The sequence below is a fragment of the Salmo salar genome, chromosome ssa29, assembly GCF_905237065.1.
Source record: "Salmo salar chromosome ssa29, Ssal_v3.1, whole genome shotgun sequence".
Classification (NCBI taxonomy): domain Eukaryota; kingdom Metazoa; phylum Chordata; class Actinopteri; order Salmoniformes; family Salmonidae; genus Salmo; species Salmo salar.
Genome location: NC_059470.1, coordinates 13,034,554 through 13,061,969, shown reverse-complemented (window position 1 = coordinate 13,061,969; position 27,416 = coordinate 13,034,554). Strand labels below are relative to the sequence as shown.

General features: G+C 44.3%; 1 protein-coding gene across 10 annotated transcripts in view; it reads right to left on the bottom strand.

The window, feature by feature from the left end:
- The window catches only part of LOC106590169 (SWI/SNF-related matrix-associated actin-dependent regulator of chromatin subfamily D member 3), a 53,588-nt gene that overhangs the window by 18,970 nt on the left and 7,202 nt on the right, over positions 1-27,416 (bottom strand). For 2 of the 10 annotated variants that reach the window (XM_045710636.1, XM_014180851.2), the window contains exons 1-2: positions 14,824-15,192; positions 875-1,065 (exon numbers count right to left, since the gene is read on the bottom strand). In XM_045710636.1, coding sequence (XP_045566592.1) covers positions 875-1,065; positions 14,824-14,901 — 269 coding nt within the window. In that variant the 5' untranslated portion in view covers positions 14,902-15,192. Of the gene's footprint in view, positions 1-874; positions 1,066-8,973; positions 9,436-14,823; positions 15,194-27,416 lie in introns of those variants that run through there. The other 8 variants (XM_014180849.2, XM_045710638.1, XM_045710637.1 and 5 more) reach the window with 7 other exon arrangements.

Genomic DNA, 27,416 nt, shown 5'->3' with positions numbered 1-27,416 from the left:
TGACTTGTTATGATTATTATTGGGACAGACTGACTTGTTATGATTATTATTGGGATAGACTGACTTGTTATGATTATTATTGGGACAGACTGACTTGTTATGATTATTATTGGGACAGACTGACTTGTTATGATTATTATTGGGACAGACTGACTTGTTATGATTATTATTGGGACAGACTGACTTGTTATGATTATTATTGGGACAGACTGACTTGTTATGATTATTATTGGGACAGAGTGACTTGTTATGATTATTATTGGGACAGACTGACTTGTTATGATTATTATTGGGACAGACTGACTTGTTATGATTATTATTGGGACAGACTGACTTGTTATGATTATTATTGGGACAGACTGACTTGTTATGATTATTATTGGGACAGACTGACTTGTTATGATTATTATTGGGACAGACTGACTTGTTATGATTATTATTGGGACAGACTGACTTGTTAAGGGGGAGACAACGCATTACATCCCAGAGCCCAGGTCAGCTCTCATTCTCAGGAGTGTAGATGGTAGACAAATATATACCACAGCTAACAGACCACAAAACAGACTGAAGACAGCGGTCATCCATTGGCTAAACTCAACCGCTCAATGTGGACGAAAGGGGCGAGCAGTGTCAGATACAGTAGTGGTTGCAGTACCAAAGCAAGCAGAAGGGGGAGCCCACACAGAGATACTCACAGCACGACAGGAGTGACAAACACTCAGTCTGATAGATGCAGGCGGTGAATTGCAGATGTTACACACAGAAACATGGGAAGAAACCAGGGCTAGGGGACAAACCACAGACACAGAGCCATGCAGTGGTTGACAGGGGACAGGGGGTTGGATCTTGGATGGATCCTGGCCGCGTGACTCACTTTCTGGCCCGGTTCTGGACGTTCTGCTGTTGCTGGACCTGCTGGGAGGGGGCAGGTCTCTTGCGGCTGGGCTCCATGACCGGGGCTGGCAGGCCGGGCCGCACCGCGGGGCTCCCACCGAACGGGGGTCCGGGGGGGCCCATGGGAGCACCCTGGTGGGGCATCCTCGCTCCAGACGGCATTCCAGGACGCTACGGAGAGGCGATGGGAGACAAGGGTTAGTTCCTGCACATATCAAATACACAGACATCCTGGTTCGGTAAGTAGTGTACATTCATTTGATTGGACTGTATCAGGTGTTTTAATGAAGGGCTGGAACAAAAGCCTGCACATACTGATGCCTTCCAGGATTAGGGTTAGGGTTCCAGGACCAGGAGTGGGAACCCCTGGTTCATTTCCTAGCCCAGGTGCAATTTACTCCAGTGATTCCGTTAATAAGACATCGAATGAATGAAATCAAGTCTCATTGTATTAATGTGTGTTGATTCCTTTTTCACTCTCTCATCTCTAATTCTTGGTGATAGAACGAACACTCAAAACATATCCTGAAGAAAGGGCCAACAGTGTTTCCTAACACGCACACACACACACACACACACACACACACTCACACCTGCTGGGACATTAGACTGAAGCCAAATGTCAAAACGGCTAACAATCTAGCCTGTGTGTGTGCTGTTGTGTCTGATGCCCGGGCCCCCCACTAGCAGAGAGAGGCCTGCCTGGCAACCTTGTGAGTCCTGGGAACAGCTGGGTGGCCCAACACCTGTGGCCGTCTGTCTGTTGGTCAGGCTATCTGTCCCATGGCAACAGCTGTTGTCCCAGGAAAAAGGCTCTGCTCGATGCCTCAGCTAACTATCTGACTAGAGATGGAATCAAAATGGAGGGAAAAAAATGTAACCCAAAGAGCTGCCCAATAAGAGGAGAGTTCTGTGCAACAAGCATGGGAGAAAATACAAAGAAACGTGCTTCTCTCTCGGTTCTGTTACGACATCAACGCTCCATGAGATTAGAAAATCAAATCACTACATTTCCTAATACCGTATTTCCCTAAAATTGTTGACATGCCATTTGAGACTGTGGTAAAGCCAACAAAAATACAAAGGAAACACTACCTCATTTTAAGAGGACAATGTATGCCAATTCTAATAACTGATTTTGCTTTTCTGTGCGGTTAATATTGTATTATAATATTCATTCCACAAGGAGGAAATGTGTCACATTGGTTATTTCACTGCATTCTTTCAGTGAGGCTAATAACCTATCAGGGTTGGGGAGTAACGGATTACATGTAATCTGTTACATGTAAGGGATTACAAAAACCGGTAACTGTAATCCATTACGTTACCAGCAAAAATATTGTAATCAGATTACAGATACTTCTGAAAAACTAGATGATTACTTTGAGGATTACTTTCAAATTCAGAAAGGAGGTTTGCAGAACAAAAATCTTTGAACCATCTCTGTTTTCTCAATGACATTGAAATCAGCATTGAAAAAAGGCGCATGTTTAAGTTTGTTCCACCTGAGAAGTCTGACCACAAGTCAGAGACCACTATGATAACACACCTAATGGGTTTGATGGATCGTGGGAAAAGAGCAGGTATAGGCTTTTGTAGGCTACAGTCCAAGCTATTTCTTCCAATGGTACGACTGCTGTCTGTGTATTTGAACGACTGCTAAATGTGTATTTGAACATGAATAATGGTTGGATTTAAGAAGTTTAAGCTGCCTATCAATCGCTGCACAGTGGGGATCCAAGCCTATGGAATAAAAGTGGGGCTTTTATTGCTCATTCTAATTCATGCTGATATTGATTTTTTAATCCACAGGTCTAATGGACACATGCTCAAACTCGCACGCTTTTGATAGACTTAAAAGGGGCAATCTGTAGTTGATACATCAATTTTTGGACTTATAATATATATATATGGATATATATATATATCCATTGATTCTTGAAGAATATAATGCCTCATGAGCTTAGTTCAACTGTCACACTCCATTAGAACCCAAAATATAAGCTTATTTTTCTCCAATGTTTGTAATCATAAGCAAACACTGTATAGCCTCATAACATCAGGTTAAAACAATACTTTTGATATCATGGATGGTCAGTCCTTGCATCCATAGCTCTGTCTATTAATCTGAGAGTGGTTACATTTCTCCAGGCCCACCCCTCAGCTTTCTACCAAAACAGAGGGATTTCCCCTTTAAACAGCTGCATATTATCAAGATATCAAAGTGTCACCAACAAAAAGTGAAACAATAGGCCTATAGCAAATGCAGCATATGGCATTCATTTTTCACATGTAAAAGCGCTTTTCAGTAGTGCACAAAGCATGCCATTCTATGAGAGCAGCATTTATTTTTCAACTCGAAATCAATGAGCCCAATCATGACAACAAAATCATAAACAACAGAGTAGAGCTGGCTAATAAATCCTTAGTTTCAGGGTCATGCTCAGGTTAAACAATTTGGCTAATCTATACTTCCATATTTCCAAATCCTATTCTTGAAGATCAAGGGGTATAACATTTATTGGAATGACTGGAATTCTGATAGACTTTGGTTTTTAATGTAAAGATATAATTTAAAATTATCATTATATGTAGTAGAAAGTGATGGGTTAGATGAAGCCTACATAACCAACCCATAAAGTAAAATTTAACATCCATATCTGGCCAGCTATGTAAACTTTAACATAGATTTTTCCTGCAATAGATGTGGTTAATTGGTAACATATATTTTTGTATTCTTCTAATGCCTTTCAAGGGGAAAGTAATCTAACAGTAACTGAATGTAATCAGATTACGTTACTGTGTTTAAAAAAAAAGCTACGTTGCTGATTACAATTTTGGACAGGTAACTAGTAACTGTAATGGATTACATTTAGAAAGTAACCTACCCAAACCTGTAACCTATTCTTATATGCACCTCCTGTCCTGACTCCTTCAATAGCCACTTCTTATTCATAACAAATAGATGAGAGAGGAGGAGCCCTTGTGATCTGGCAAACAATCACCTTTACACCTTCGTATCGAAGTGGTCTTGGTAGGAGAGTTTAAAACCCTCTGAGGCTGCATCCCATATGGTGCCCTATTCCCTATATAGTGCATTACTTTTAACCAGAGCCTTAATAAGAGCCCTGATTAAAAGTAGTCCATTATATTGGGAATAGGATGCTATTTGGAACCGCAGCCCTAGTCCTATTATCAGTCAGATAGTGAAGATTTTAGTTCCAAAAAGCTACATCCACCAATTTTTCATATTTGTGTTTTTTCATCAGGAATGACTGCGTAAGGGTACCTTCATGTGTGTGTAAAATATTACTATTCTCCAATTTTTTATTTATAGATTCTAAATGTGTGTTAATATAGGGTTTGTTGCAAAATGCTATATAATGTTTGTATCCTGTATATTTTACTGTGATATGTTGTTGTCTCACCTAGCTATCTTAAGGTGAATGCACTAACTGTAAATAGCTTTGGATAAAAGCAGCTGCTAAATGACTTAATGGTAAAATGTAAATATTTGACATACATGTGACAGGTCTCATATTACTGTATTGATTCATTTTTGAAACACTTTTACAAATATTGATGTCACAAATGTACCATTTGTACAGTTCAAATGTAGTTATTTGCTTGACTGTGTAAAACCTAGCATTACCACTTCTCTGAGAGTGAGGCGGATTGACAGCGTTTTGCATCAAAACATTATTTGTCTCTTTAAAACGAAACCATCAAGTGATAGATTTCAAACAAATTTCAAACCAGTCTGTCATTGAACAACCCCAAGCCATGATTAGATGGTGAAAAAAAAACCCACACCAATCTTTTTCAAAGTTCTTTTAAAAGCAAAAGCTTAAATTTACCAACGTTTCTGAAAATGGATATATAGCGTTTTGGAATGAAACTCTTCAAGCGGCTCTGCATTCCCCTGTTGGCGAAAGAGTGTGGGTTTTCAATAGACTAAACTGTTGTGAAAGCAAGATAATCCCAGTTGGTGGGTAATGGGAGAAAAGCTAATATACTGTATGCACATCGACTATCAAAATCAAACAAAGACACGTACTGACATCTGAAGCGCACCCCAAACACTATGAATCATCAACAGCACTCATAACAATATCAGTTTACAACTCCACTTATTTGGCTGAGTGACTGTGTGAAGTAGCGTTGTGGGAGACGTTGGCGTCACCACTGTGACCTCGGGTTCCCACTGGGCACACCATGTCATTGCAACGTGGATAACTGGGTAATATTTGGTTGAGACGTTGATCAATGAGATTACAACCTATATTCACCCACTCAAAAAGACAGCCAAAAGTTAGATGAATTTCCAATGCGTTTTCACCATGCTTTCAAACCATCTAAAAGCACAACCAAATTCCAATGGAAAGACCACGTCTGATATTTTGTTTGTTTATACAACAGATGAATGCGTTATCACTGTGCGCCATCTAACAGCAGAACCAAATGACCCGGACGCAGTTTAGATTACATTCAAAGTACATGATGCAAGTGATCAATGCCGTTTAGGAATCCGCACAGATCATTACAGCAATTGTGAAGATCTCCACAGACCTGCGACGACCTTGGCACGCTATCTTGAACACGCATGCTTATATGATAACCTACATGTATGTTTGGCTGAGTTGGAGACATGAATCCAACATATCATGTTTTTTTTAACTTGTCGACGAGGCTATTTATTGTATTTCAAAAGTGATTATTGAATGGTTTTTGTTTGTCAACGCAACCAAACATTAACATTTGAAGGAGATTTATATTCCACTTAGATAGATCCATCTGTGCCACTGGCATTAATTCAAGTTTGTCTAAAAATTAATAATGGATATGTTGGATTCACGTCTCCATCTCCACCAAAAATTGTTGGATTCACGTCTCCATCTCCACCAAAAATGTAAGTTAAAGAATAGGACTAAATCAAAACAAACTTTAAATGCACTTCAAATAAAGTTTGATTTGATTGAGTTCACTATCACTAAATATCATTATATTTGAAATCAACCAGAGCTTGAAACCCTAAGCCTATTGTATTGTCTATTTTTAGTTCAAATTTTGGGTTGAATTGAAACAATAACTGTTGTTGACTTTGCAAATTCTATATAGGCCTAAATAGTATCATTGATGATATATGACTTATAGAGTATGGTCACATTTCATTTGCTCTGTTAAACCTACCCTTTGGAATGACTTGGAAAGCAACAGTGAATGTATTTCATTTTTAAGTGGAGATCTCTCCACAATCCTTCTCACAATAGCACTAATAATCAGTGACAAATATCATAGCTAAGCAGGGCTCGGTTAAAAACCTGGACGGGAGACAAAATGGTAGCTGTAGATAGATACATTCTCCAGTAGGAGGTGCTGCCCAGCCCATAGTTTTTTCTTATAGTGTATATAACGTTCTTCCTCAAAACAACAGTTTGCCTTGATGACTTTTTTCAAATCCAAAGTATTTTCCACGTACAGTGAGGGAAAAAAGTATTTGATCCCCTGCTGATTTTGTACATTTGCCCACTGACAAAGAAATGATCAGTCTATAATTTTAATGGTAGGTTTATTTGAACAGTGAGAGAAAGAATAACAAAAAAATCCAGAAAAACGCATGTCAAAAATGTTATAAAATGATTTGCATTTTAATGAGGGAAATAAGTATTTGACCCCTCTGCAAAACATGACTTAGTACTTGGTGGCAAAACCCTTGTTGGCTATCAGAGGTTAGACGTTTCTTGTAGTTGGCCACCAGGTTTGCACACATCTCAGGAGGGATTTTGTCCCACTCCTCTTTGCAGATCTTCTCCAAGTCATTAAGGTTTTGAGGCTGATGTTTGGCAACTCGAACCTTCAGCTCCCTCCACAGAATTTCTATGGAATTAAGGTCTGGAGACTGGCTAGGCCACTCCAGGACCTTAATGTGCTTCTTCTTGAGCCACTCCTTTGTTGCCTTGGCCGTGTGTTTTGGGTCATTGTCATGCTGGAATACCCATCCACGACCCATTTTCAATGCCCTGGCTGAGGGAAGGAGGTTCTCATCCAAGATTTGACGGTACGTGGCCCCGTCCATCGTCCCTTTGATGCGGTGAAGTTGTCCTGTCCCCTTAGCAGAAAAACACCCCCAAAGCATAATGTTTCCACCTCCATGTTTGACGGTGGGGATGGTGTTCTTAGGGTCATAGGCAGCATTCCTCCTCCTCCAAACACGGCGAGTTGAGTTGATGCCAAAGAGCTCCATTTTGGTCTCATCTGACCACAACACTTTCACCCAGTTGTCCTCTGAATCATTCAAATGTCATTGGCAAACTTCAGACGGGCATGTATATGTGCTTTCTTGAGCAGGGGGACCTTGCGGGCGCTGCAGGATTTCAGTCCTTCACGGCGTAGTGTGTTACCAATTGTTTTCTTGGTGACTATGGTCCCAGCTGCCTTGAGATCTTTGACAAGATCCTCCCGTGTAGTTCTGGGCTGATTCCTCACCGTTCTCATGATCATTGCAACTCCACGAGGTGAGATCTTGCATGGAGCCCCAGGCCGAGGGAGATTGACAGTTCTTTGTGTTTCTTCCATTTGCGAATAATCGCACCAACTGTTGTCACCTTCTCACCAAGCTGCTTGGCGATGGTCTTGTAGCCCATTCCAGCCTTGTGTAGGTCTACAATCTTGTCCCTGACATCCTTGGAGAGCTCTTTGGTCTTGGCCATGGTGGAGAGTTTGGAATCTGATTGATTGATTGCTTCTGTGGACAGGTGTCTTTTTTACAGGTAACAAGCACTCCCTTTAAGAGTGTGCTCCTAATCTCAGCTCGTTACCTGTATAAAAGACACCTGGGAGCCAGAAACCTTTCTGATTGAGAGGGGGTCAAATACTTATTTCCCTCATTAAAATGCAAATCAATTTATAACATTTTTGACATGCGTTTTTCTGGATTTTTTTGTTGTTATTCTGTCTCTCACTGTTCAAATAAACCTACCATTAAAATTATAGACGGATCCTTTCTTTATCAGTGGGCAAACGTACAAAATCAGCAGGGGATCAAATACTTTTCCCCCTCACTGTAGATTCCACGTCAAAATACGTTGACAAAATACGGTGAAACAATGTTGATTTAACCCGTTTCTGCATAGTGGGTCACCCCTATTTCCACCCTGGGGCTGCAGATGTCCCTGTCAGAGAGTTCACTGGATGACCAAACATGCTCTTAAAACATTAACAGAACGCATCCCAAATTGCACCATATTCCCTTTATAGTGCACTACTTTTAACCGGGGCCCATGGTGCTCTGGTTAAAAGTAGTGCACTATATTAGGGATTATGGTGCCATTTGCAGCCATAATAACAGCAGGCCCACATGTGAAAACAGTCGCAAAAACGGCCATTTTCCGACAAGCGTAACTTGAGGAACAAACGGCAACGGGCAAACAGGGTCTGGACAATTCTTTTTATATCTTCTACGCTCAACGTGCTGAAATAACACCCATAGCTACAGCCATGCCATAGTCTGTGACTGTGGCTTTACATTTCATATGACCTACTGCCCTTTAAAATGTGCACGGAGGGTGAATGTCAATGACATGCATGTCTATCTCTCCTGGCTCAAAGTTGAGAAGAGATTGACTGCGTCAATATTGGTCTTTGAACGAGGCGTTGAAGGTACCGAACTAGCAGTTCGGACACTCATCGGTATCGCACAAGACATGCAACCAGAGGTCTCTTCACAGTCCCCAATTCCAGAACTGGGGGGCTGGGAAACAGTATTAAACAGAGCCATGACTAAATGGAACTCTCTGCCACCCCAGGTAATTCGAGCTAGCAATAAAACCAGATGAAAGAACACCTTATGGCACGACGGGGGGCTGTGAAGAGACACACAGAGATGATTATGCATTTGGTATTGTATTATGTATGTGATACGTGGTTGGGATACGACTGTGATATGTGGTTTTCTCGCCTGGCCATTTTAAGATTAATGCACTAGCAGTGGGTTGCTCTGGATGGGAGCATCTGCTGAATTGCTCATTTGTAATGTAAATGTAGAGCTATGTATGTATATTTATGTCTTTTATTTGTTACGTTGTTTCCTGTTTGGACCGCAGGAAGAGTAGCCGCAGCCTCGGCAGCAGCTAATTGGGGATCCTAATAAGTACTAAAATAACGGAGGCCAGCCAGTCAGTGAGGCGGAGAGAGGCTGTGGTGCAATGGAGTCCACGTCCTCGCCCAGTCACATTCACACAGGTGCTGCTGTCACTCTGCAGCCTGGGGGCTGGAGCCAGGTAGGGAGGGAGAAGCAGATGTGTGGTTTCTCTGGGGCCTGGGGGGCTGGAGCCAGGTAGGGAGGGAGAAGCAGATGTGTGGTTTCTCTGGGGCCTGGGGGGCTGGAGCCAGGTAGGGAGGGAGAAGCAGATGTGTGGTTTCTCTGGGGCCTGGGGGGCTGGAGCCAGGTAGGGAGGGAGAAGCAGATGTGTGGTTTCTCTGGGGCCTGGGGGGCTGGAGCCAGGTAGGGAGGGAGAAGCAGATGTGTGGTTTCTCTGGGGCCTGGGCAGAGAGAGACAGAGAGAGTAGCTCTTAAGGCACGGACAGGCCGGTAGGATTGTCGAGCTGCTGCCGGCCCGAGAGTACTTAGCACCTCCGAACACAGTACCGGCCGCAATTTGCAAACCGAGTGCAAACGATTGTACATGTAGAAAACGGGCAAAAATTACATCCGGTCTCTATAACACACCGCAAGCGAATAAACGGCGAACGAATGCCCTCCCCTACTGTACAGACCGACAATCGGTCTGGTGAGTTTTCTCCATAACTTTTAACAGCTCTGCGGGGTTCTGGGTGCTGCTGGCTGCTCTCTCTCCGGTTACCTTGACAAGAGGACCCTGGCGCTTCTCCTTCCCCACTGTCCACTTCCTATCTGGGCTGGAGTGTGCCAACCCAAGGGACCGGGAGCACATAGGGAGAGACTTGATTGAAGGAGTGGTAATGATGTCATAGTGGGCAAATAATGGGTCAACAAACCGGGTTCCTCTAAAGTCTAAAGGAGGACGTGCCCAATTGGATAACTGGATGTGCCCTATTGGATAATAGGATGTGCTCTATTTAGTGGTCCTCCTCTTTAGTATTGTCCCCCCAAATAAATTCCCAACAATTCCATGCCAACAGCACCCCATATCTGATACACTGAATTCACTCCCCTGCAACTCTGCCAGCCAGCCAGGCAGCAATCTAATCTGCCATGTGGATGGATATCTGAGACCTGTGGTCTCTGTAGGAGAGGTGATTGGATTTGGAGAGGCCATGGTGAAGTTAACCCACAGAGCTAAAAATGTGATTCATTGGACTGCACTGTGGATGATTCCTAGGAGTAAAATCTCAGGGTGAGGAAAAGCCACCAAGGCATTTTATCTGACCCACAGCACACCGCGATGGTGGAGAAGCTCAGTAATAGAATCTTCTAGGAGGGCAGGGCAAAGTTCACGATAGCAGTCACACACACACACACACACCCTTGGGCTTATCCATGTCTCCCACGCAGAGCGCTGCAGGGCCTGTATCCCCCCACAGACAAAGGCTCTCTGTGACCTCCACATCTAAACATGTACAGGAGGAGGAGGAGGAGGAGGAGAGAGGCTCCGGTTCTCAGGGCCGCCTACCCACCAGGCCTCCAAGACCATCTCCAAGAGACCTCTCCCCCCACTGACTGAAACATATACACACACACACACACACACACACACACACACACACACACACACACACACACACACACACACACACACACACACACACACACACACACACACACACACACACACACACACACACACACACACACACACATTCCTGCCGGAGGCTGGAACACCACGACCTTCACAGCTCCACATCCGTGCAACAGTGTATGTGTCTGTTTCTGAAGGAATGCGGCTGGCCTTTCAGATGTTCTATCTCCGGAGGGAGGGTAGTGTTGTCTTTACCTAACTGTGGTAAATGTTCTTCGGGATGAGTCTCAAACGGCACCGTTTTCCCTTTATAGTGCACTACCTTTGACCAGAGCCCTATCGGACTATAGCCTATAGGGAACCGGTTGCCATTCGGGACGCATCGTGGGAGTGAAACAGAAAGTAAAGCGTCACGGCTCCCCACAAACGAACAAACTTGAAAGATCGCTGCCCGTACGTCGAAATATTTCCCTACTCGGCAGGCTTCGATGTGAGCCGGAAGTCTGGTAACTCGCCGGCATTGCAGTGAATATGATAATCAAGACGATTCCACTCCTTCAAATCTATTGAGAGAAGAGGGCAGGTATGAAGGAAAATAAGCAGGGGAAATACTTAGCCCGGAGAGAGAGAGAGAGAGAGAGAGACTCATCAAGGTTAATTGGTCTGTTGGGAGGATAGTCATCTGGCTCATCCATCGTCTCTGCTCATTGTTTCCCTAAGTCGGTGCTGGGCTGAACCTTATACAGCCCCTAAAAAGCCTAAACATAACCCGGGCAAGGTACTGTACACTTGCCCTATTCCCACTACAAGATATGAAGGAGAGTCTGAGAAGTAGAGTGGAGAAAGAGGTCACAGTTATGAAAATTAAGGTCACAATTATGAAAACTTAGAACACTAAAGAGGCCTTTCTACTGACTCTGAAAAACACCAAAAGAAAGATGCCCAGGGTCCCTGCTCATCTGCGTGAACGTGCCTTGGGCATTCTGCAAGGAGGCATGAGGAATGTAGATGTGGCCAGGACAATAAATTGCAACGTTCGTACTGTGAGATGCCTAAGACAATGTCGTCTATGGGCACAAACCCACCGTCGTTGGACCAGACAGGACTGGAAAAAAGTGCTCTTCACTGACGAGTCGCGGTTTTGTCTCACCAAGGGTGATGGTCGGATTCTCGTTCATTGTCGAAGGAATGAGAGTTGCACCAAGGCCTGTACTCTGGAGTGGGATCGATTTGGAGGTGGAGGGTCCGTCATGGTCTGGGGAGGTGTGTCACAGCATCATCGGACTGAGCTTGTCATTGCAGGCAATCTCAACGCTGTGCGTTACAGGGAAGACATCCTCCTCCCTCATGTGGTACCCTTCCTGCAGGCTCATCCTGACATGACCCTCCAGCATGACAATGCCACCAGCCATATTGCTCGTTCTGTACGTGATTTCCTGCAAGACAGGAATGTCAGTGTTCTGCCATAGCCAGCGAAGAGCCCGGATCTCAATCCCATTGAGCACGTCTGGGACCTGTTGGATCGGAGTGTGAGGGCTAGGGCCATTTCCCCCCAGAAATGTCTGGGAACTTGCAGGTGCCTTGGTGGAAGAGTGGTGTAACATCTCACAGCAAGAACTGGCAAATCTGGTGCAGTCCATGAGGAGGCGATACACTGCAGTACTTAATGCAGCTGGTGGCCACACCAGATACTGACTGTTACTTTTGATTTTGAACCCCCCCTTTCTTCAGGGACACATTATTCCATTTCTGTTAGTCACATGTCTGTGGAACTTGTTCAGTTTATGTCTCAGTTGTTGAATCTTGTTATGTTCATACAAATATTTACACATGTTAAGTTTGCTGAAAATAAACGCAGTTGACAGTGAGAGGACGTTTATTTTTTGCTGATTTTATGTGCGGACCACAGGCGGCAGGTGGCACCTTAATTGGGGAGGACGGCCTCCTTAAATGGAATTGTATCGAACACGTGTTTGATACCATTCCATTCGCTCGGTTCCAGACATTGTTATGTGCCGTTCTCCCCTCAGCCTCCTGTGGCCCAGACAATTAAAGGGTTAATCTTCTGGTCTGTAGGCTACACTTTTTCATTTTAGCTTCAAGACAAAAGCACAGAGTTGCTATAAGAGCATGTCTTCATCAAGTAACGTTAGACAATCAAAAATGAATGATTAACCCTCTCATACAAAAAAAAAGTACAGTAGGCCTACCTTACAACAAACCAGGCTTCATTTTTATCATTTTAGGCTTCAATATCATGCAAATTGTGACTGAAAATGTGGGTATAAGTGAATTTACCATGACAAGCTGTTTTATATGGAAGCTCATACCCGCCACCACCACCAAAAAAAAGAAAGAAATCGCCTCATGATATGTCAACGTGTACAATTAGTCTGTGCTTCAGTCTGATCAACTGTAGCCTACTGATAACAACTACAGCTGCAGGTAGCCTAGAGAAGCCTATGTGTTCTGATCCCATCTGGGCCAGGGGAAAAGTAACGTCATGTTTTTATAGCCTAAGCTATGTATTTATAGCCTAAAATAGCCCTATTTACTTGTGTTCTGAGAAAATGTGATCAAATTTGGTTGATATTCACACTTCGGGTGGCTAGGCTACCTAGGCCTTTTTAATCCAAAATGACTGACTGGAATGAATCAGTGATGACATACTGTATGAGTATCTTTTTAATTACAGATACAAAGGCCTACATGATGCAACCCTGCATACAGCGAGCTCTGCCCTGTTAGTTTTTGTTCAATCGCAGTTGTCTCTTTGTCGTGTAAAGGGTTTTCATGTTTTCATCCTCCATAGGGCCAGGAGTTTTCCCAGGAGTTTTTTTAAAACCATATGACCCGATTCCAAAAAGGTATCTGGTCCCATCAAGGCCCATATACAGCTGACTTATTACTATGTCATACGCTACAATTAGGGTCCGGAGTTGGTTTGATTAGCCTATTACCAGATCAGGAAAAACTCTGGGGCCCAGGAAACCTATTGGATGACCTCAAGTCTTTTTTTTAAACCTCCCGCTTTGGGCTGGATGTGTCAATGTGTAGTTCATACTTGCATGATCTATGAGCAGAATTACCGTCTTGCCTCAATTAGCCACGAAATCCCTAGTTTGAAATGGCGTGGCACGGGTTCAAGAAAACAGTCGCTTTCAAACTAGGGATTTCGTGGCTAATTGAGGTAAGGCGGTAATTCCGCTCATCGATTATACATGTACGAACTACACATTGACACATCCAGCCCAAAGTGGGAGGTTTAAAAAAAATGACCGGAGCATGTCTTTAAAGGTCCAATACAATTGATCTAATTTCGATTTAGTCATAGGCCTTATAACTTGTAATAGATGGGTAAGGATTTGCAAAGACATAGATGCCCACTTCTGGGACTAGATAAGGAACAATCTCTACGACAGCCTGATGTCTTTGGGTTTTAACTATGTCAGTCTAAACAAAACACACACAGATTCATAACAACTCCACAATCACAGCATTCTGCTTCTCATAATTCTGTTACCAAAACAAGTCACTATGGTATTCCCAGGTCAGTTAACACTCCATATGTTACGACAGCAGTGACTAACCTTTGCCTTTCCCCCAACCATGTGAAATTCGCTCACTACGATTTATTTTAAGGAAGATTAAATAAGCTCAACTTCCTGCATTTCAAGCATTTGTTGTCCCCACTGAAGCAAGCTCCAAAAACATTCATTCAAACCTAAGCCACATGACCATATATGTTCAAATGATCATAGCAGCGTGCTTATCTTACGACTGCTCTGAGACTGTTTTGAATGAGCTGGTCGCTTCCCCCACTCACTGACTGCTTTTGACTCCAAGCATGCTCGGTGTGCTCTGGTAGCCGGGGGGTTGGCAGCTACTAGCCCCTCGCTCTCTTATTTCCTTCTCTCTCTCTCTCTCTCTTTTGTATTACAAATGCCTGTGACCCTCTGCTCCCTCTCTCTCTCCCCTTCCCTCCCGTCTTCAAAAGGAAAAGAGTGTGGGATTCAGGGGGACTGGAAATAACCTTCACACTGGATGGCTTTCCCAGCGATCTCGCTCTCACACAGACCGCCTCTGCGCCGACACTCTCTCTCTCTCCCCCTCACACACACACACACAAACATGCTTGAGTAGTCACACATAACACACGCCAGGGTCTGGTTCTCTCGCTCTCAGTGAGAGCCAGCGCTACTAGGCTACTCACCACTCCATGGACCAGGAACTCAAACAGTTTGCTCTTGGTGGCTTTGCGCGCTCCCCCTGCCGTCTCCTCCGTAGCCATTTGCTCCGTCCCCTCGCTTCCCCCTGCTCCTACTACGCCTCCCTCTCTTTCTTTTGTCTTTCCCTCTCCCTCTGCCTCTCTTCCCCTTCACCCGGGCGTTCAAATCCCCTCCCTTGTTCCACTTTCCTCCTCTTTGTGCTCTTTTCCAGCTCTCTCCCTCGCCCTCTCTCCTTCGCTCTCTCTTAACCCTCTCAACCTCTGTGTTTTTGCCGTGCAGCCCTGCCGAGGCTCTCACTGTCTCGCAGAACACTTTTTAGTTGAGCTGCCTTTCAGGAGCAGGAGCCCGGCGAATAGGGGGAGTGGGGGCCCCGGCAGGGGGGTTTGAGCCGGCCCACCCCGCCGGCCCCCCGCCACAGCTGTTGCATTCCATTGGTAGATAAGGGAATGCTGTGTGCCTGGCTGTTTGAGAACAGGGACTGGGGAGGTTATCTTCAGTTAGCCATTCCCACCCCCTAGCGACGAGCCCAGAGGCCACGGTCAACCCCTCAGCACAACTGATTCTCAAAAAAGGACAAGTGGCTCTTAAATGGCGACACACTGTATATTACAAACCTAGGGCGCACAGACAGTGTCAAACCTAAAATCACTACAACCTATGTGTCCGACTGTCCGTACCCTGTTGCCTCTCAAGTAACAGGACCACAAATGTAGCGGAAAAGCCATCTGCCATCTATACACAATATCATGATATAGATAGACTATCATGGTAACACGGCCTATAGCACGATCACTGGTCAGTGAGGAAAAGATTCAGACTCTGTATCCAAAAACAAAGAACAGTTCCTGGTTGGACACAGCTGTGTGCACCACCATGTCTAATGAGCCTGCCAATATCCGTTCTGCCTCCAAAGCCCACTTCACAATGGGAAAGGGCCTCCTTCAGAACACCTTCACTTCCTGTCTTTCAATGCCTGCCTCCCAAATGGCACCCTATTCCCTATGGTGCACTCAAAGGTCGTGGACTACGTAGGGAACAGGGTGCCATTTGGGACAAATCCCATATCTGGCTTTAGCCTGGCTTTGTCCGAGGGGCATTCAGAAAGGTCCAGGGGTTCTCCCCCCTTTGTTCGATATAGGATGAAGTGGGCCCTAGACAGTGATCCTGGGTCAGTTTTACATTTCCCCACTAATGGTTAAGGTTAGGATTGGGGGAGGGGAAACTGATCCTAGCTCTGTACCTAGGGGAAACTTCACCCCGGAGCCTTTGTCAGTCTGTCTCATGGTCGGGTTACTGAAAAGTGAAGAGAGAGCCCTGTCTGGGTTGCAGACATAGCCGCAGGTCATATTTCTGACTCACAGACTTCTCCTCCCCCCTCTTTCTCCTCCCTCCTTCCCTCCATCCCCGCAACCGGGGGGTTGAAATATTCATGAGTTGATTTGAATGACAAAGGGGCGTTGAAGTGGGGCAGTATCAAAGGGCATCGGCTTATGACACATGCCAGTTGTTACCTATATCACCAGCAGCTCTATGATCTGTGGCCAAGGTGAGAAATGGTAGTGGCGTTGGTGGGTTAGAGATAGGAGGGAACAATATCAACCGCTTCAATGAATAAAAGGTTTAAAACCAGATGCCCCAGAGTGAAGGATTCAAACAGTTCCAACAAATCTCTAATTCAAACGGATCACAAACCTGACAGCAGAAAACTAAAAATGGACAAATAGTTTACCCCAATGCTCTCTGGGAGGGGATGGGACAGCACTGGGGGAGGGGAGCACTGTCTGTATTAAGGGGCATCTAGTTCCCACTTCACTCCGTACTCGGAGCTCGGACTTCAGCGGTCTGGCAAGTGAGGGAGCCGGTCCTCAACAAGTGACAGCAGTGCGGTTCAGTTGTTGTCGTAAAGGGCCAGCTGGTATGTGGGCCTGTAAAACGCCTAGGTCAGAGGTCTCCACCTGTGACCTTCCTAGAGTGGCTCTGACCGCTATTGGAGGGAGCAGTGGCACCCAGCACCATTCATCATTTAACTAGCAGGAAGAAACTGAGAAAGACGTCTGCATGGTCATTATGTCAGAAACACTGTCAGCAGCAGACAACCGTGTTCCAAATAAAAGCGTACAGAATCCTAGGATAGGTCAGCTAATGATGGCAAATTATAATTCCACAGTTATTGACTGGTGTTTGAGTCCAATTGCAACCCATCTATTGAGCAGCGTGCACGGTCCTCCTCCTCCCTGTTTTAATTGTGCCCTTCGGGCTTTCCCTTATTGGTGGCGACACCTACTGTTGAGATGTGTGAAATGCCTCCCGACGTTGTGCTCTACAGTAGCTGTGCTGCAAAGCCCCATAGATCTTGGGGTTTAATGGTTGACTCCATCCATCAGCCCCATAAAAGATGTAGTGAATGATTATGTTAGTTAAACTGTGCGTCTCTTTTATGCATAGAATAATAAATAAAAAAATCATCTAAAATGATATATTATATAACATACATCTGCTCTGGTGTACAGTCAAGCAAGCACCAAACAAATGACCTTAAAACAAGCAGAGTCAGAGATAAACGTTGTCCTTGTTTCTCCAGCAAATGGCACGTGGGCGTCAAAAGATAACAAAGGGATCCAACCGTTTAGAAAGGGGCACGGAAGGCTTGTGCGCAGAAGTACCCCTTGCTGGACCCCTGCAGTCTCCCTCACCAATGGGCCAACCAGTTTCACCAAACGGCCATGACCCATTCTGTAGCACAGGGGAGAGGGGGGCTAACAGGGGGTAATCGCTTGCTGGGAGCAGTAGTGGTACTATAATGGCCAGTAGAGGGGGCACATACTGCTGCTATATGAGCAGACACCCCTGTCTAGGAGGGGACTATAATGAGTCTGCTTGAATGAAAAGGACCCCTCCCTCACTGTCTGTGTGATGCAGTGTGCTATAGGAATATGTGGAAATATACTACACCCAGTTATGAATCATTTATTTCCACACTCTCCTTTTTGCCATTTAAAGGGGATATACATTTTGTATTACTTTTAAATTCATTTAAATTGAATCACAGATCGCCCCTTGATTCATTCATTCCTACAGTGCCTGAATGGGCAGACATACACTATTCTCGTGTGACCACTAGGGAGAGACACTGAGCACACAGCAGTGTATGTTCAGCATACTGCAGTACAGTTTCATCAAAGCATCGTCATTAGTTCTACTGCTAAATTTCCACTCGAGGTTAATTGAAGTCAGTGGTCATCAATGACATTGTAAAAATCCCAACCTAAACATAGAACATATGCAACAGGCTATATTTGGTGGCTAATTCAATAAATTCAATAAAAACTTGGATAAATAATTCAAATGTAATGGGCTAGAATGACATTGTTTTATAACAATCATAACCGATTCACAACTACAAAAGTAATCATGCCTTCCAGTATGTTAACCATAAACCAACGCGATTCCCGAGACGCCAACAACAAATCACTGGATACCGAGTTGTTTTATTTGACAGCGCTGCTAAAAGTGGTGGTGCAGCAGTGTAACAATAGACTTCGCAAAGAAAAGGGAAAATCCATACACAGTCTGGCCACAGCCAGTCTCTCAATACAACCGCTTTGTCTACATTCTCCAAGTATTCATTAGAGAGACGCAGGAATGAGAAGAGAGAGAGAAAGGAGAATGAGCGAACGAATGAAAGAGAGAAAGGACTCAGAGAGAGCGAGGGGGGGATAGGGGGAACATAATAGGTATTCCAGAAAGTGCTGACGCGGTTTCGTTTTACAGTATGGTGCCCCCTTCACATGCTTATACCATATATATATATATATGGTATAAGCATATGTTGCCTTATATATATATATATATATACACACACACACATGTATATATACACACACATATATACACACACACACACACACACACACACACACACACCAACGTTAAGAGTACACACTACACACAAACTCCTCCACGTTATTGTCACAGTTGGGGTGCGTGAGGGGGAACGCAATAAAGACGGGATTCCCTCCTGTCGGGCCCATTCTCTTTCTTTCTTCAGTGTGAGAGTTGCAAACAAACCCCTGCTAAAGCTGGCTGAGGGGCTGAGCTCCAGGACAGCAGCTCTCTATAGGCCTTTGGGCCCCACCATCAAAGGAACGACTACAAAAGCACAAGGAGCTGCACCTTTACTAAGGACTCAGGATAAAGGAGGGGAAAAAATTCCAGGAAAGATTTCTCCAAGGCACAAATTTGAAATAGTCAGACTGGTAGAGACAGGAATTCAAGCTACACAGAAAACACTTGCATAGTAACAGGATATTATATATACTGAACAAAAATATAAATGCAACATGAAACAATTTAAATGATTTTACTGAGTTACAGTTCATGTAAGGAAATCAGTCAATTGAAATAAATTCATTAGGCCCTAATTTATGGATTTCACATGACTGGGCAGGGTCGCAGTCATGTGGGGAGCCAGGCCCAGCCAATCAGAATGAGTTTTTCTCCACAAAAAGGGATTTATTACAGACATAAACACATCAATAACATTTTGGTGCATATTTCAGTTCATGAAACATGGGACCAGCACATGTTGCCTTTATATTTTTGTTCAGTATATTAGCATGAAGTAGTCATAGGTTAGCAATAGGATAGTAATAGAATACAGTATATATACTGCTCAAAAAAATAAAGGGAACACTTAAACAACACATCCTAGATCTGAATGAAAGAAATAATCGTATTAAATACTTTTTTCTTTACATAGTTGAATGTGTTGACAACAAAATCACACAAAAATAATCGATGGAAATCCAATTTATCAACCCATGGAGGTCTGGATTTGGCGTCGCACTCAAAATTAAAGTGGAAAACCACACTACAGGCTGATCCAACTTTGATGTAATGTCCTTAAAACAAGTCAAAATGAGGCTCAGTAGTGTGTGTGGCCTCCACGTGCCTGTATGACCTCCCTACAATGCCTGGGCATGCTCCTGATGAGGTGGTGGATGGTCTCCTGAGGGATCTCCTCCCAGACCTGGACTAAAGCATCCGCCAACTCCTGGACAGTCTGTGGTGCAACGTGGCGTTGGTGGATGGAGCGAGACATGATGTCCCAGATGTGCTCAATTGGATTCAGGTCTGGGGAACGGGCGGGCCAGTCCATAGCATCAATGCCTTCCTCTTGCAGGAACTGCTGACACACTCCAGCCACATGAGGTCTAGCATTGTCTTGCATTAGGAGGAACCCAGGGCCAACCGCACCAGCATATGGTCTCACAAGGGTCTGAGGATCTCATCTCGGTACCTAATGGCAGTCAGGCTACCTCTGGCGAGCACATGGAGGGCTGTGCGGCCCCCCAAAGAAATGCCACCCCACACCATGACTGACCCACCGCCAAACCGGTCATTCTGGAGGATGTTGCAAGCAGCAGAACGTTCTCCACGGCGTCTCCAGACTCTGTCACGTCTGTCACGTGCTCAGTGTGAACCTGCTTTCATCTGTGAAGAGCACAGGGCGCCAGTGGCGAATTTGCCAATCTTGGTGTTCTCTGGCAAATGCCAAACGTCCTGCACGGTGTTGGGCTGTAAGCACAACCCCCACCTGTGGACGTCGGGCCCTCATACCACCCTCATGGAGTCTGTTTCTGACCGTTTGAGCAGACACATGCACATTTGTGGCCTGCTGGAGGTCATTTTGCAGGGCTCTGGCAGTGCTTCTCCTGCTCCTCCTTGCGCAAAGGCGGAGGTAGCGGTCCTGCTGCTGGGTTGTTGCCCTCCTACGGCCTCCTCCACGTCTCCTGATGTACTGGCCTGTCTACTGGTAGCGCCTCCATGCTCTGGACACTACGCTGACAGACACAGCAAACCTTCTTGCCACAGCTCGCATTGATGTGCCATCCTGGTTGAGCTGCACTACCTGAGCCACTTGTGTGGGTTGTAGACTCCGTCTCATGCTACCACTAGAGTGAAAGCACTGCCAGCATTCAAAAGTGACCAAAACATCAGCCAGGAAGCATAGGAACTGAGAAGTGGTCTGTGGTCCCCACCTGCAGAACCACTCCTTTATTGGGGGTGTCTTGCTAATTGCCTATAATTTCCACCTGTTGTCTATTCCATTTGCACAACAGCATGTGAAATGTATTGTCAATCAGTGTTGCTTCCTAAGTGGACAGTTTGATTTCACAGAAGTGTGATTGACTTGGAGTTACATTGTGTTGTTTAAGTGTTCCCTTTATTGTTTTGAGCAGTGTATTATCGAAATCCTTTAGGAAAAAGCTTGATGCCATAAATGCAGATTAAGCATAATTCGATGCAGAATAAGCATAGGACTAATACTCTTAACAGGTGGACGACTGATATTATTAATTGATACCAGTATAAAATGTCCAGCTAATCATCATTCCAGGAGTGGTTTCAGCACCTGACCTGGGCTATTACAGAGTTGGGACTAGTTTAGAATGAGACCTTGGGTTGCAGCAGGAGTTGTTTGGGACAAAGCATCTCTATCCAGGGAGCATTTACGGTTGAGCTGCTTGGCAGAAGCCCCCCTCACCGCTCCCCTCGTACTGAAAGGGAGCATTGTGAGAGTGGATGGAGACTCCGTCCAGAGCCTCACAATGAGCGGAGTTTCCCTGCACTGCAGCCTTAGGCGGGCGACAACAATCGACACACTGCAGGAAGGCTTCTGGACACTACCCGAGGGCATTTCCTGTTTGCTGTCGCCATAGCAACCACTTGTCCTACCTTTTCCATTACAGGTAGCAACTCAACCTGCAGCCAATGAGAAACTGGGACATGGTGGAAATATTGTAGTCGATTTACTTTAACTGTTACAGTAGATGCTAGTTTAGTGCCAATGTAGACTAGTACAAGCCTTAACATACCAAAACTTGAGTTGGGTGTTGAGCAAAAACACATACTGTATCTGGCAGTATTAGGCCAAATAAAATGGGCCGTTTTCTGACAAGCTTTGTGTCAACAGTAAGTCCCATAGCGGAGAGACACAGCAGCTATAGCAGGAAACATAGCTACTGTGGTTACTAAGGCTACAGTTCAGAAATCCAGTAACCGGGCCTCCCACCCCTCCCCTACAGGACCTCAGAGCCGCCCTGTGCTGTGCTGTGCTGCTGGGTCACCCAATACACTACACTAATCCACAGTGAAACGCAGAATCACAGAGAGTCAGCCATCATGAATGTACATGAACCAGCCAGGCGTCTCATCTAAGAAAAATAGCATTGGGACAGGATATTCCGAGTACGCACTGGCAACCCTCTCCTCTTGGTACAGAAAGCCTCTCCTCCCCCTCTACTGTAACCTAGTTTGCATACAGCTATCTAGCCCAGATCCTTCAGCACCACTCTGCCCAGGCAGGATGGAAGAGAGGGCAAACAGAATGAGGCCAGGGCTGTGTCCCATATAGAACCCTATTCCCATAGGGTGTGGTCAAAAGTAGTGCGCCATGTAGGGAATAGTGTGCCATTTGGACGCAGGCCATGTGCATAAGGAGGACTTTCATCAGACTGTTCCCAGTCCAAGATAGGGAGTCTCAAGAGAAACAACAGCAGTGGAAGTTATACCAAAGCAACTGATTGATTCTATGATTAAAGTATCTGGGATAATTCACCATGCCAAAATGGGACATTGGGGGGGAAGTGGGTGAAGTGAACTGGAAACAAAGGCGCAGACAGGACTGGCAGTGGTTCTCCAATCCAGATCTAATGCTGCATGCGCTTGAGACCTAATGATGCTCATTAAATGTTGTATACTGAGCAAAAAATAAATGCAACATGTAATGTGTTGGTCCCATGTTTCATGAAACATTTCTTTCAAGCTGTGTGCACAAATTTGTTTACATCCCTGTTAGTGAACATTTACCCTTAGCCAAGATAACACAATGCCACAGATGTCTAAGGTTGAGGGAGCGTGCAATTGGCATGCTGACTGCAGGAATGTCCACCAGAGCTGTTGCCAGAGAATTGAATGTTCATTTCTCTACCATAAGCCGACTCAACTCCAACGTCGTTTTAGAGAATTTGGCAGTACGTCCAACCGGCCTCACAACCGCAAACCACGTGTAACCACACCAGCCCAGGACTTCCACATCTGGCTTCTTCACCTGCAGGATCGTCTGAGACCAGCCACCCGGACAGCTGATGAAACTGAGGAGTATTTCTATCTGTAATAAAGCCCTTTGTGGGGAAAAACTCATTCTGATTGGCTGCGCCCCTGCCCAGTCATGTGAAATCTATAGATTAGGGCCTAATTAATTTATTTCAATTGACTGATTTCCTTATGAACTGTAACTCAGTAAAATCATTGAAATTGTTGCATGTTGCGTTTATATTTTTGTTCAGTATAAAACCTAGTGTGTTGTTCAACATGCACTGTCTGAGTCTGACAGTATGGAAAATTACATCAAAAAAGTAATGCACTGAAACTGCTTCCGTCTGTGCAGGTAGGCCATAGAAAAGTGATAAAACCCACCAAACCAAATGACAAAATCCCCCCTACCTCCAACATCAATCCATACAGCTGCTGCTGGCCATATTTGGATGGTTTTCATTTGCAACTTGGCTGCACTGCACGCTGTCTGGGTGCACACTCTTTATGGATGCATGGCTCTTGGGGGCATGGTGCCGGTGCAGTATTGAGTGTTTGCATTTAAATGGGTCAGCCTTGGTGAACCCAGACAGGCTGTCTCAGACACACAGTCACCCGAGCCTTTCCTGCGTCACACCACTGCTCCATGTGCCTTCATTACACAGCACGGCCTGCTAGCATTTAAAGACAGAAGTACGTTAAAACATCCAGTTCAACATTTCTAAACAAACACTTATGGTAGGATAGTAGTGATTAAGAACACATATATGTAATATTCTGGCAAAGCTGGGTCTTTGCCATCTGTAATTAGGTTAGATAAATATAGTAATTTTGAACTAAAAGTCGAAATTGCATCTCTCTTTTTTTTTGTGACCGGTGTTGCTGGTGTATAGTCAGTCTACTGAAACTAGACTACAACTAAATACATACATTTAACTGTATGTCCAGCCCTGTCTTCTTTGACCACAGCCCTGTACCACAGTCACAGCCTTCCAAGCCACAGTCTCCTCAGCCACGTCCCCTGGAAGTGCTGTTTGCCAACTCTATTGTCTGTTGTAATGCCACATACAGCATAGGAGCAAGCTACAGTCTCCCTACTGTATTGCACGACTCACACACTACTCTAGCATGTCCTTTCTGTACTTTCAAACCTTCAGCGAGTTTAGCGTTTCCTATCAAGCCCAAGTCTACCAAACCAATACTGTGGTTCGTTTCCTGGGTAACAAAAGCTTGGCACTTCTTTCATACGGCCAGGGCATTCCTTGCCAGCCAAATAAGGAAGTGCTCATTGTCCAGATCTCCAAGTAATCTTAAACACAAAACCCAAGGACCATTGAGTAGGGTTATATTTGGGAAGAGCTAATATTTGGGAAGAGCAGTACAAATTTGTCAAAGTTTTAACTTAGGGCATATGAGGGCATAGTTTCAAAGACTTCAAAGACATTGCAGAATTTGAAATGCCTTGAACACAATGACAGAAAGTGGGTCATGATATGACCAATACCGTACTTACATTCAGGTACAGTATAAGCCACGCTCTCAAGAAGTTCTGCTGTGAAGCCAAATCATGCCTCATGAGCAAAAAGAAAACTATGGGCCCTCGATCAAAATGTTCATCCTACATCTCTCCCTTGTTGGGGTGATGGGTCATCTATCTACTGGTATGCTAGATTCAAGCGAACAAAGAGTGATGGAGAGAGAGGGAAGGAAGAAGGGCGAGGGGGAAGAAAGGAGAGAGGTAGATGTAGAAGGGTTCTATTACTGTTCAGCCATCCTTTAAGTGTCTCTTGTGAAAAAAGGGCAGATTTTTTTAAATGGTACTTTTTCTTTCCCTGCAGACTTGAATGCAGCAGGGTAGACCATCTGACTCCCTCTCAGGGCTTGAGGTAGAGGCTGACCCTAACTACAGATCTAGGATCAGTTTACCTTACTCACAGCCCTGGCCTTAACCACTCGATAGATGAAAAAAAGATCTGATCACTGGTCTGTACCAATGGCTGATGCTGACCTTCAGGGCTAAGGGTCAAGCCTCACCCCTCTAAAGTGACATGTGCCACACCTCTTATGTACATAGACAACAACACTGAAACCAAGCTTACGCCATCGTTGCGAAGTTAGTGCGTTGTTACTGCCTTGAGGCAAGGTTTCCCCCTAACACTTGTAAGATACATAAGCAGTTGCAACCCGTTTTCCAATGAAAATGTTTCGGCAGAGCCACAGTAACGCCCCACATTGCAAGGTGAAATGCTAACACTGCACGTGGGACAGTGCAGAAGCCACACATTCCAACAGGGTTATAGCATGGAAATCCATTGTTTTTCTTTGTCTGGATGGAATCTAAGCACAAGGGAGAATGAAATGCCGTGTATATACAGTACCAGTCAAAAGTTTGGACACACCTACTCATTCAAGGGTTTTACTATATTTTTTACTATTTTCTACATTGTAGAATAACGGTGAGGACATCAAAACTATGAAATAACACATATGGAATCATGTAGTAACCAAAAAAAGTGTTAAACAAATCAAAATATATTTTATATTTGAGATACTTCAAAGTAGCCACCCTTTGTCTTGATGACAGCTTTGCACACTTTTGGCATTCTCTTAACCAGCTTCACCTGGAATGTTTTTCCAACAATCTTGAAGGAGTTCCCACATATGCTGAGCACTTGTTTGCTGCTTTTCCTTCTTTTCTGCAGTCCAACTCATCTCAAACCATCTCAATTGGGTTGAGGTCGGGTGATTGTGGAGGACAGGTCATCTGATGCTGCACTCCATCACTCTCCTTCTTGGTCAAATAGCCCTTACACAGCCTGGAGGTGGGTTGGGTGATTGTTCTGTTGAAAAACAAATTATAGTCCCACTAAGCGCAAACCAGATGGGATGGCTTACCGCTGCAGAATTCTGTGGTAGCCATGTTGGTTAAGTGTGCCTTGAATTCTAAATAAATCACAGATAGTGTCACCAGCAAAGCATCCCGACACCATCACACCTCCTCCTCCATGCTTCATGGTGGGAACCACAAATGCAGAGATCATCCGTTCATAAACTCTGCGTCTCCCAAAGACACGGCGGTTGAAACCAAAAATCTCAAATCAGACCAAAGGACAGATTTCCACCGATCTAATGTCCATTGCTTGTGTTGGCCCAAGCAAGTCTCTTCTTATTATTGGTGTCCTTTAGTAGTGGTTTCTTTGCAGAAATTCAACCATGAAGGCCTGATTCAGGCAGTCTCCTCTGGGGAGTTGATGTTGAGATATGTCTGTTACTTGAAATCTGTGAAGCATTTATTTGGGCTGCAATTTCTGAGGGTTTTTGTAACTGCACTTGAAGAAACTTTGAAAGTTCTTAAAATTTTCCGCATTGACTGACCTTCATGTCTTAAAGTAATGATGGACTGTCGTTTCTCTCTGCTTATTTGAGCTGTTCTTGCCATAATAATGACTTGGTCTTTTACCAAATAGGGCTATTAAATCAAATCAAATCACATTTTTTGTGTCACATGCGCCGAATACAACAGGTGTAGACCTTACCGTGAAATGCTTACTTACAAGCCCTTAACCAACAATGCAGTTCAAGAAATGGAGTTAATAAAATATTTACTAAATAAACTAATGTCAAAAAAATGTAATCAAAAAGTAACACAATAAATGTACATAACAATAATGAGGCTATATACACAGGGTACCGGTACTGAGTCAATATGCGGGGCTACAGGTTAGTCAAAGTAATTTGTAAAGTGACTATGCATAGATAAACAGCGAGTAGCTGTTTGTAGGGGGGATCAATGTAGGGGGGGTCAATGTAAATAGTCCAGGTGGATTAATTGTTCAGCCATCTTCTGTATACCAACCCTACATTGTCACAACACAACTGATTAGGCTCAAACGCATTAAGAAGGAAAGAAATTCCACAAATTCACTTTTAAAAAGGCACACCTGTTAATTGAAATGCATTCTAGATGACTACCTCATGAAACTGGTTGAGAGAATGCCAAGAGCGTGCAAAGCTGTCATCAAGGCAAAGGGTGGCTACTTTGAAGAATCTCAAATATAAAATATATTTCGATTTGTTTAACACTTTTTTAGTCACTACATGATTCCATGTGTTATTTCATAGTGTTGATGTCTTCACTATTATTCGACAATGTAGAAAATAGCAAAAATAAAGAAAACCCTTGAATGAGTAGGTGTGTCCAAACTTTTGACTGGTACTGTATATCACCAAAATGTATTGGATGGAAAACTTCAGTACAACCACCGCAGTTGCTTGTAATAATACATAACGAGTTTGGATATTGAATTATAATGCTGTAAACTGAATCACTCTCTAACTGACATGATTTGTAGCAAAAGAGGACAAATGATGATCAAGTCAAATGCCACCACTAGCCTACATTCGCACAACAAATCTAGTCCACAGTGTTTTGCTGGAAGACCAAGTGAAAGTGCCTTATGTCACACAAATACAGGTAACC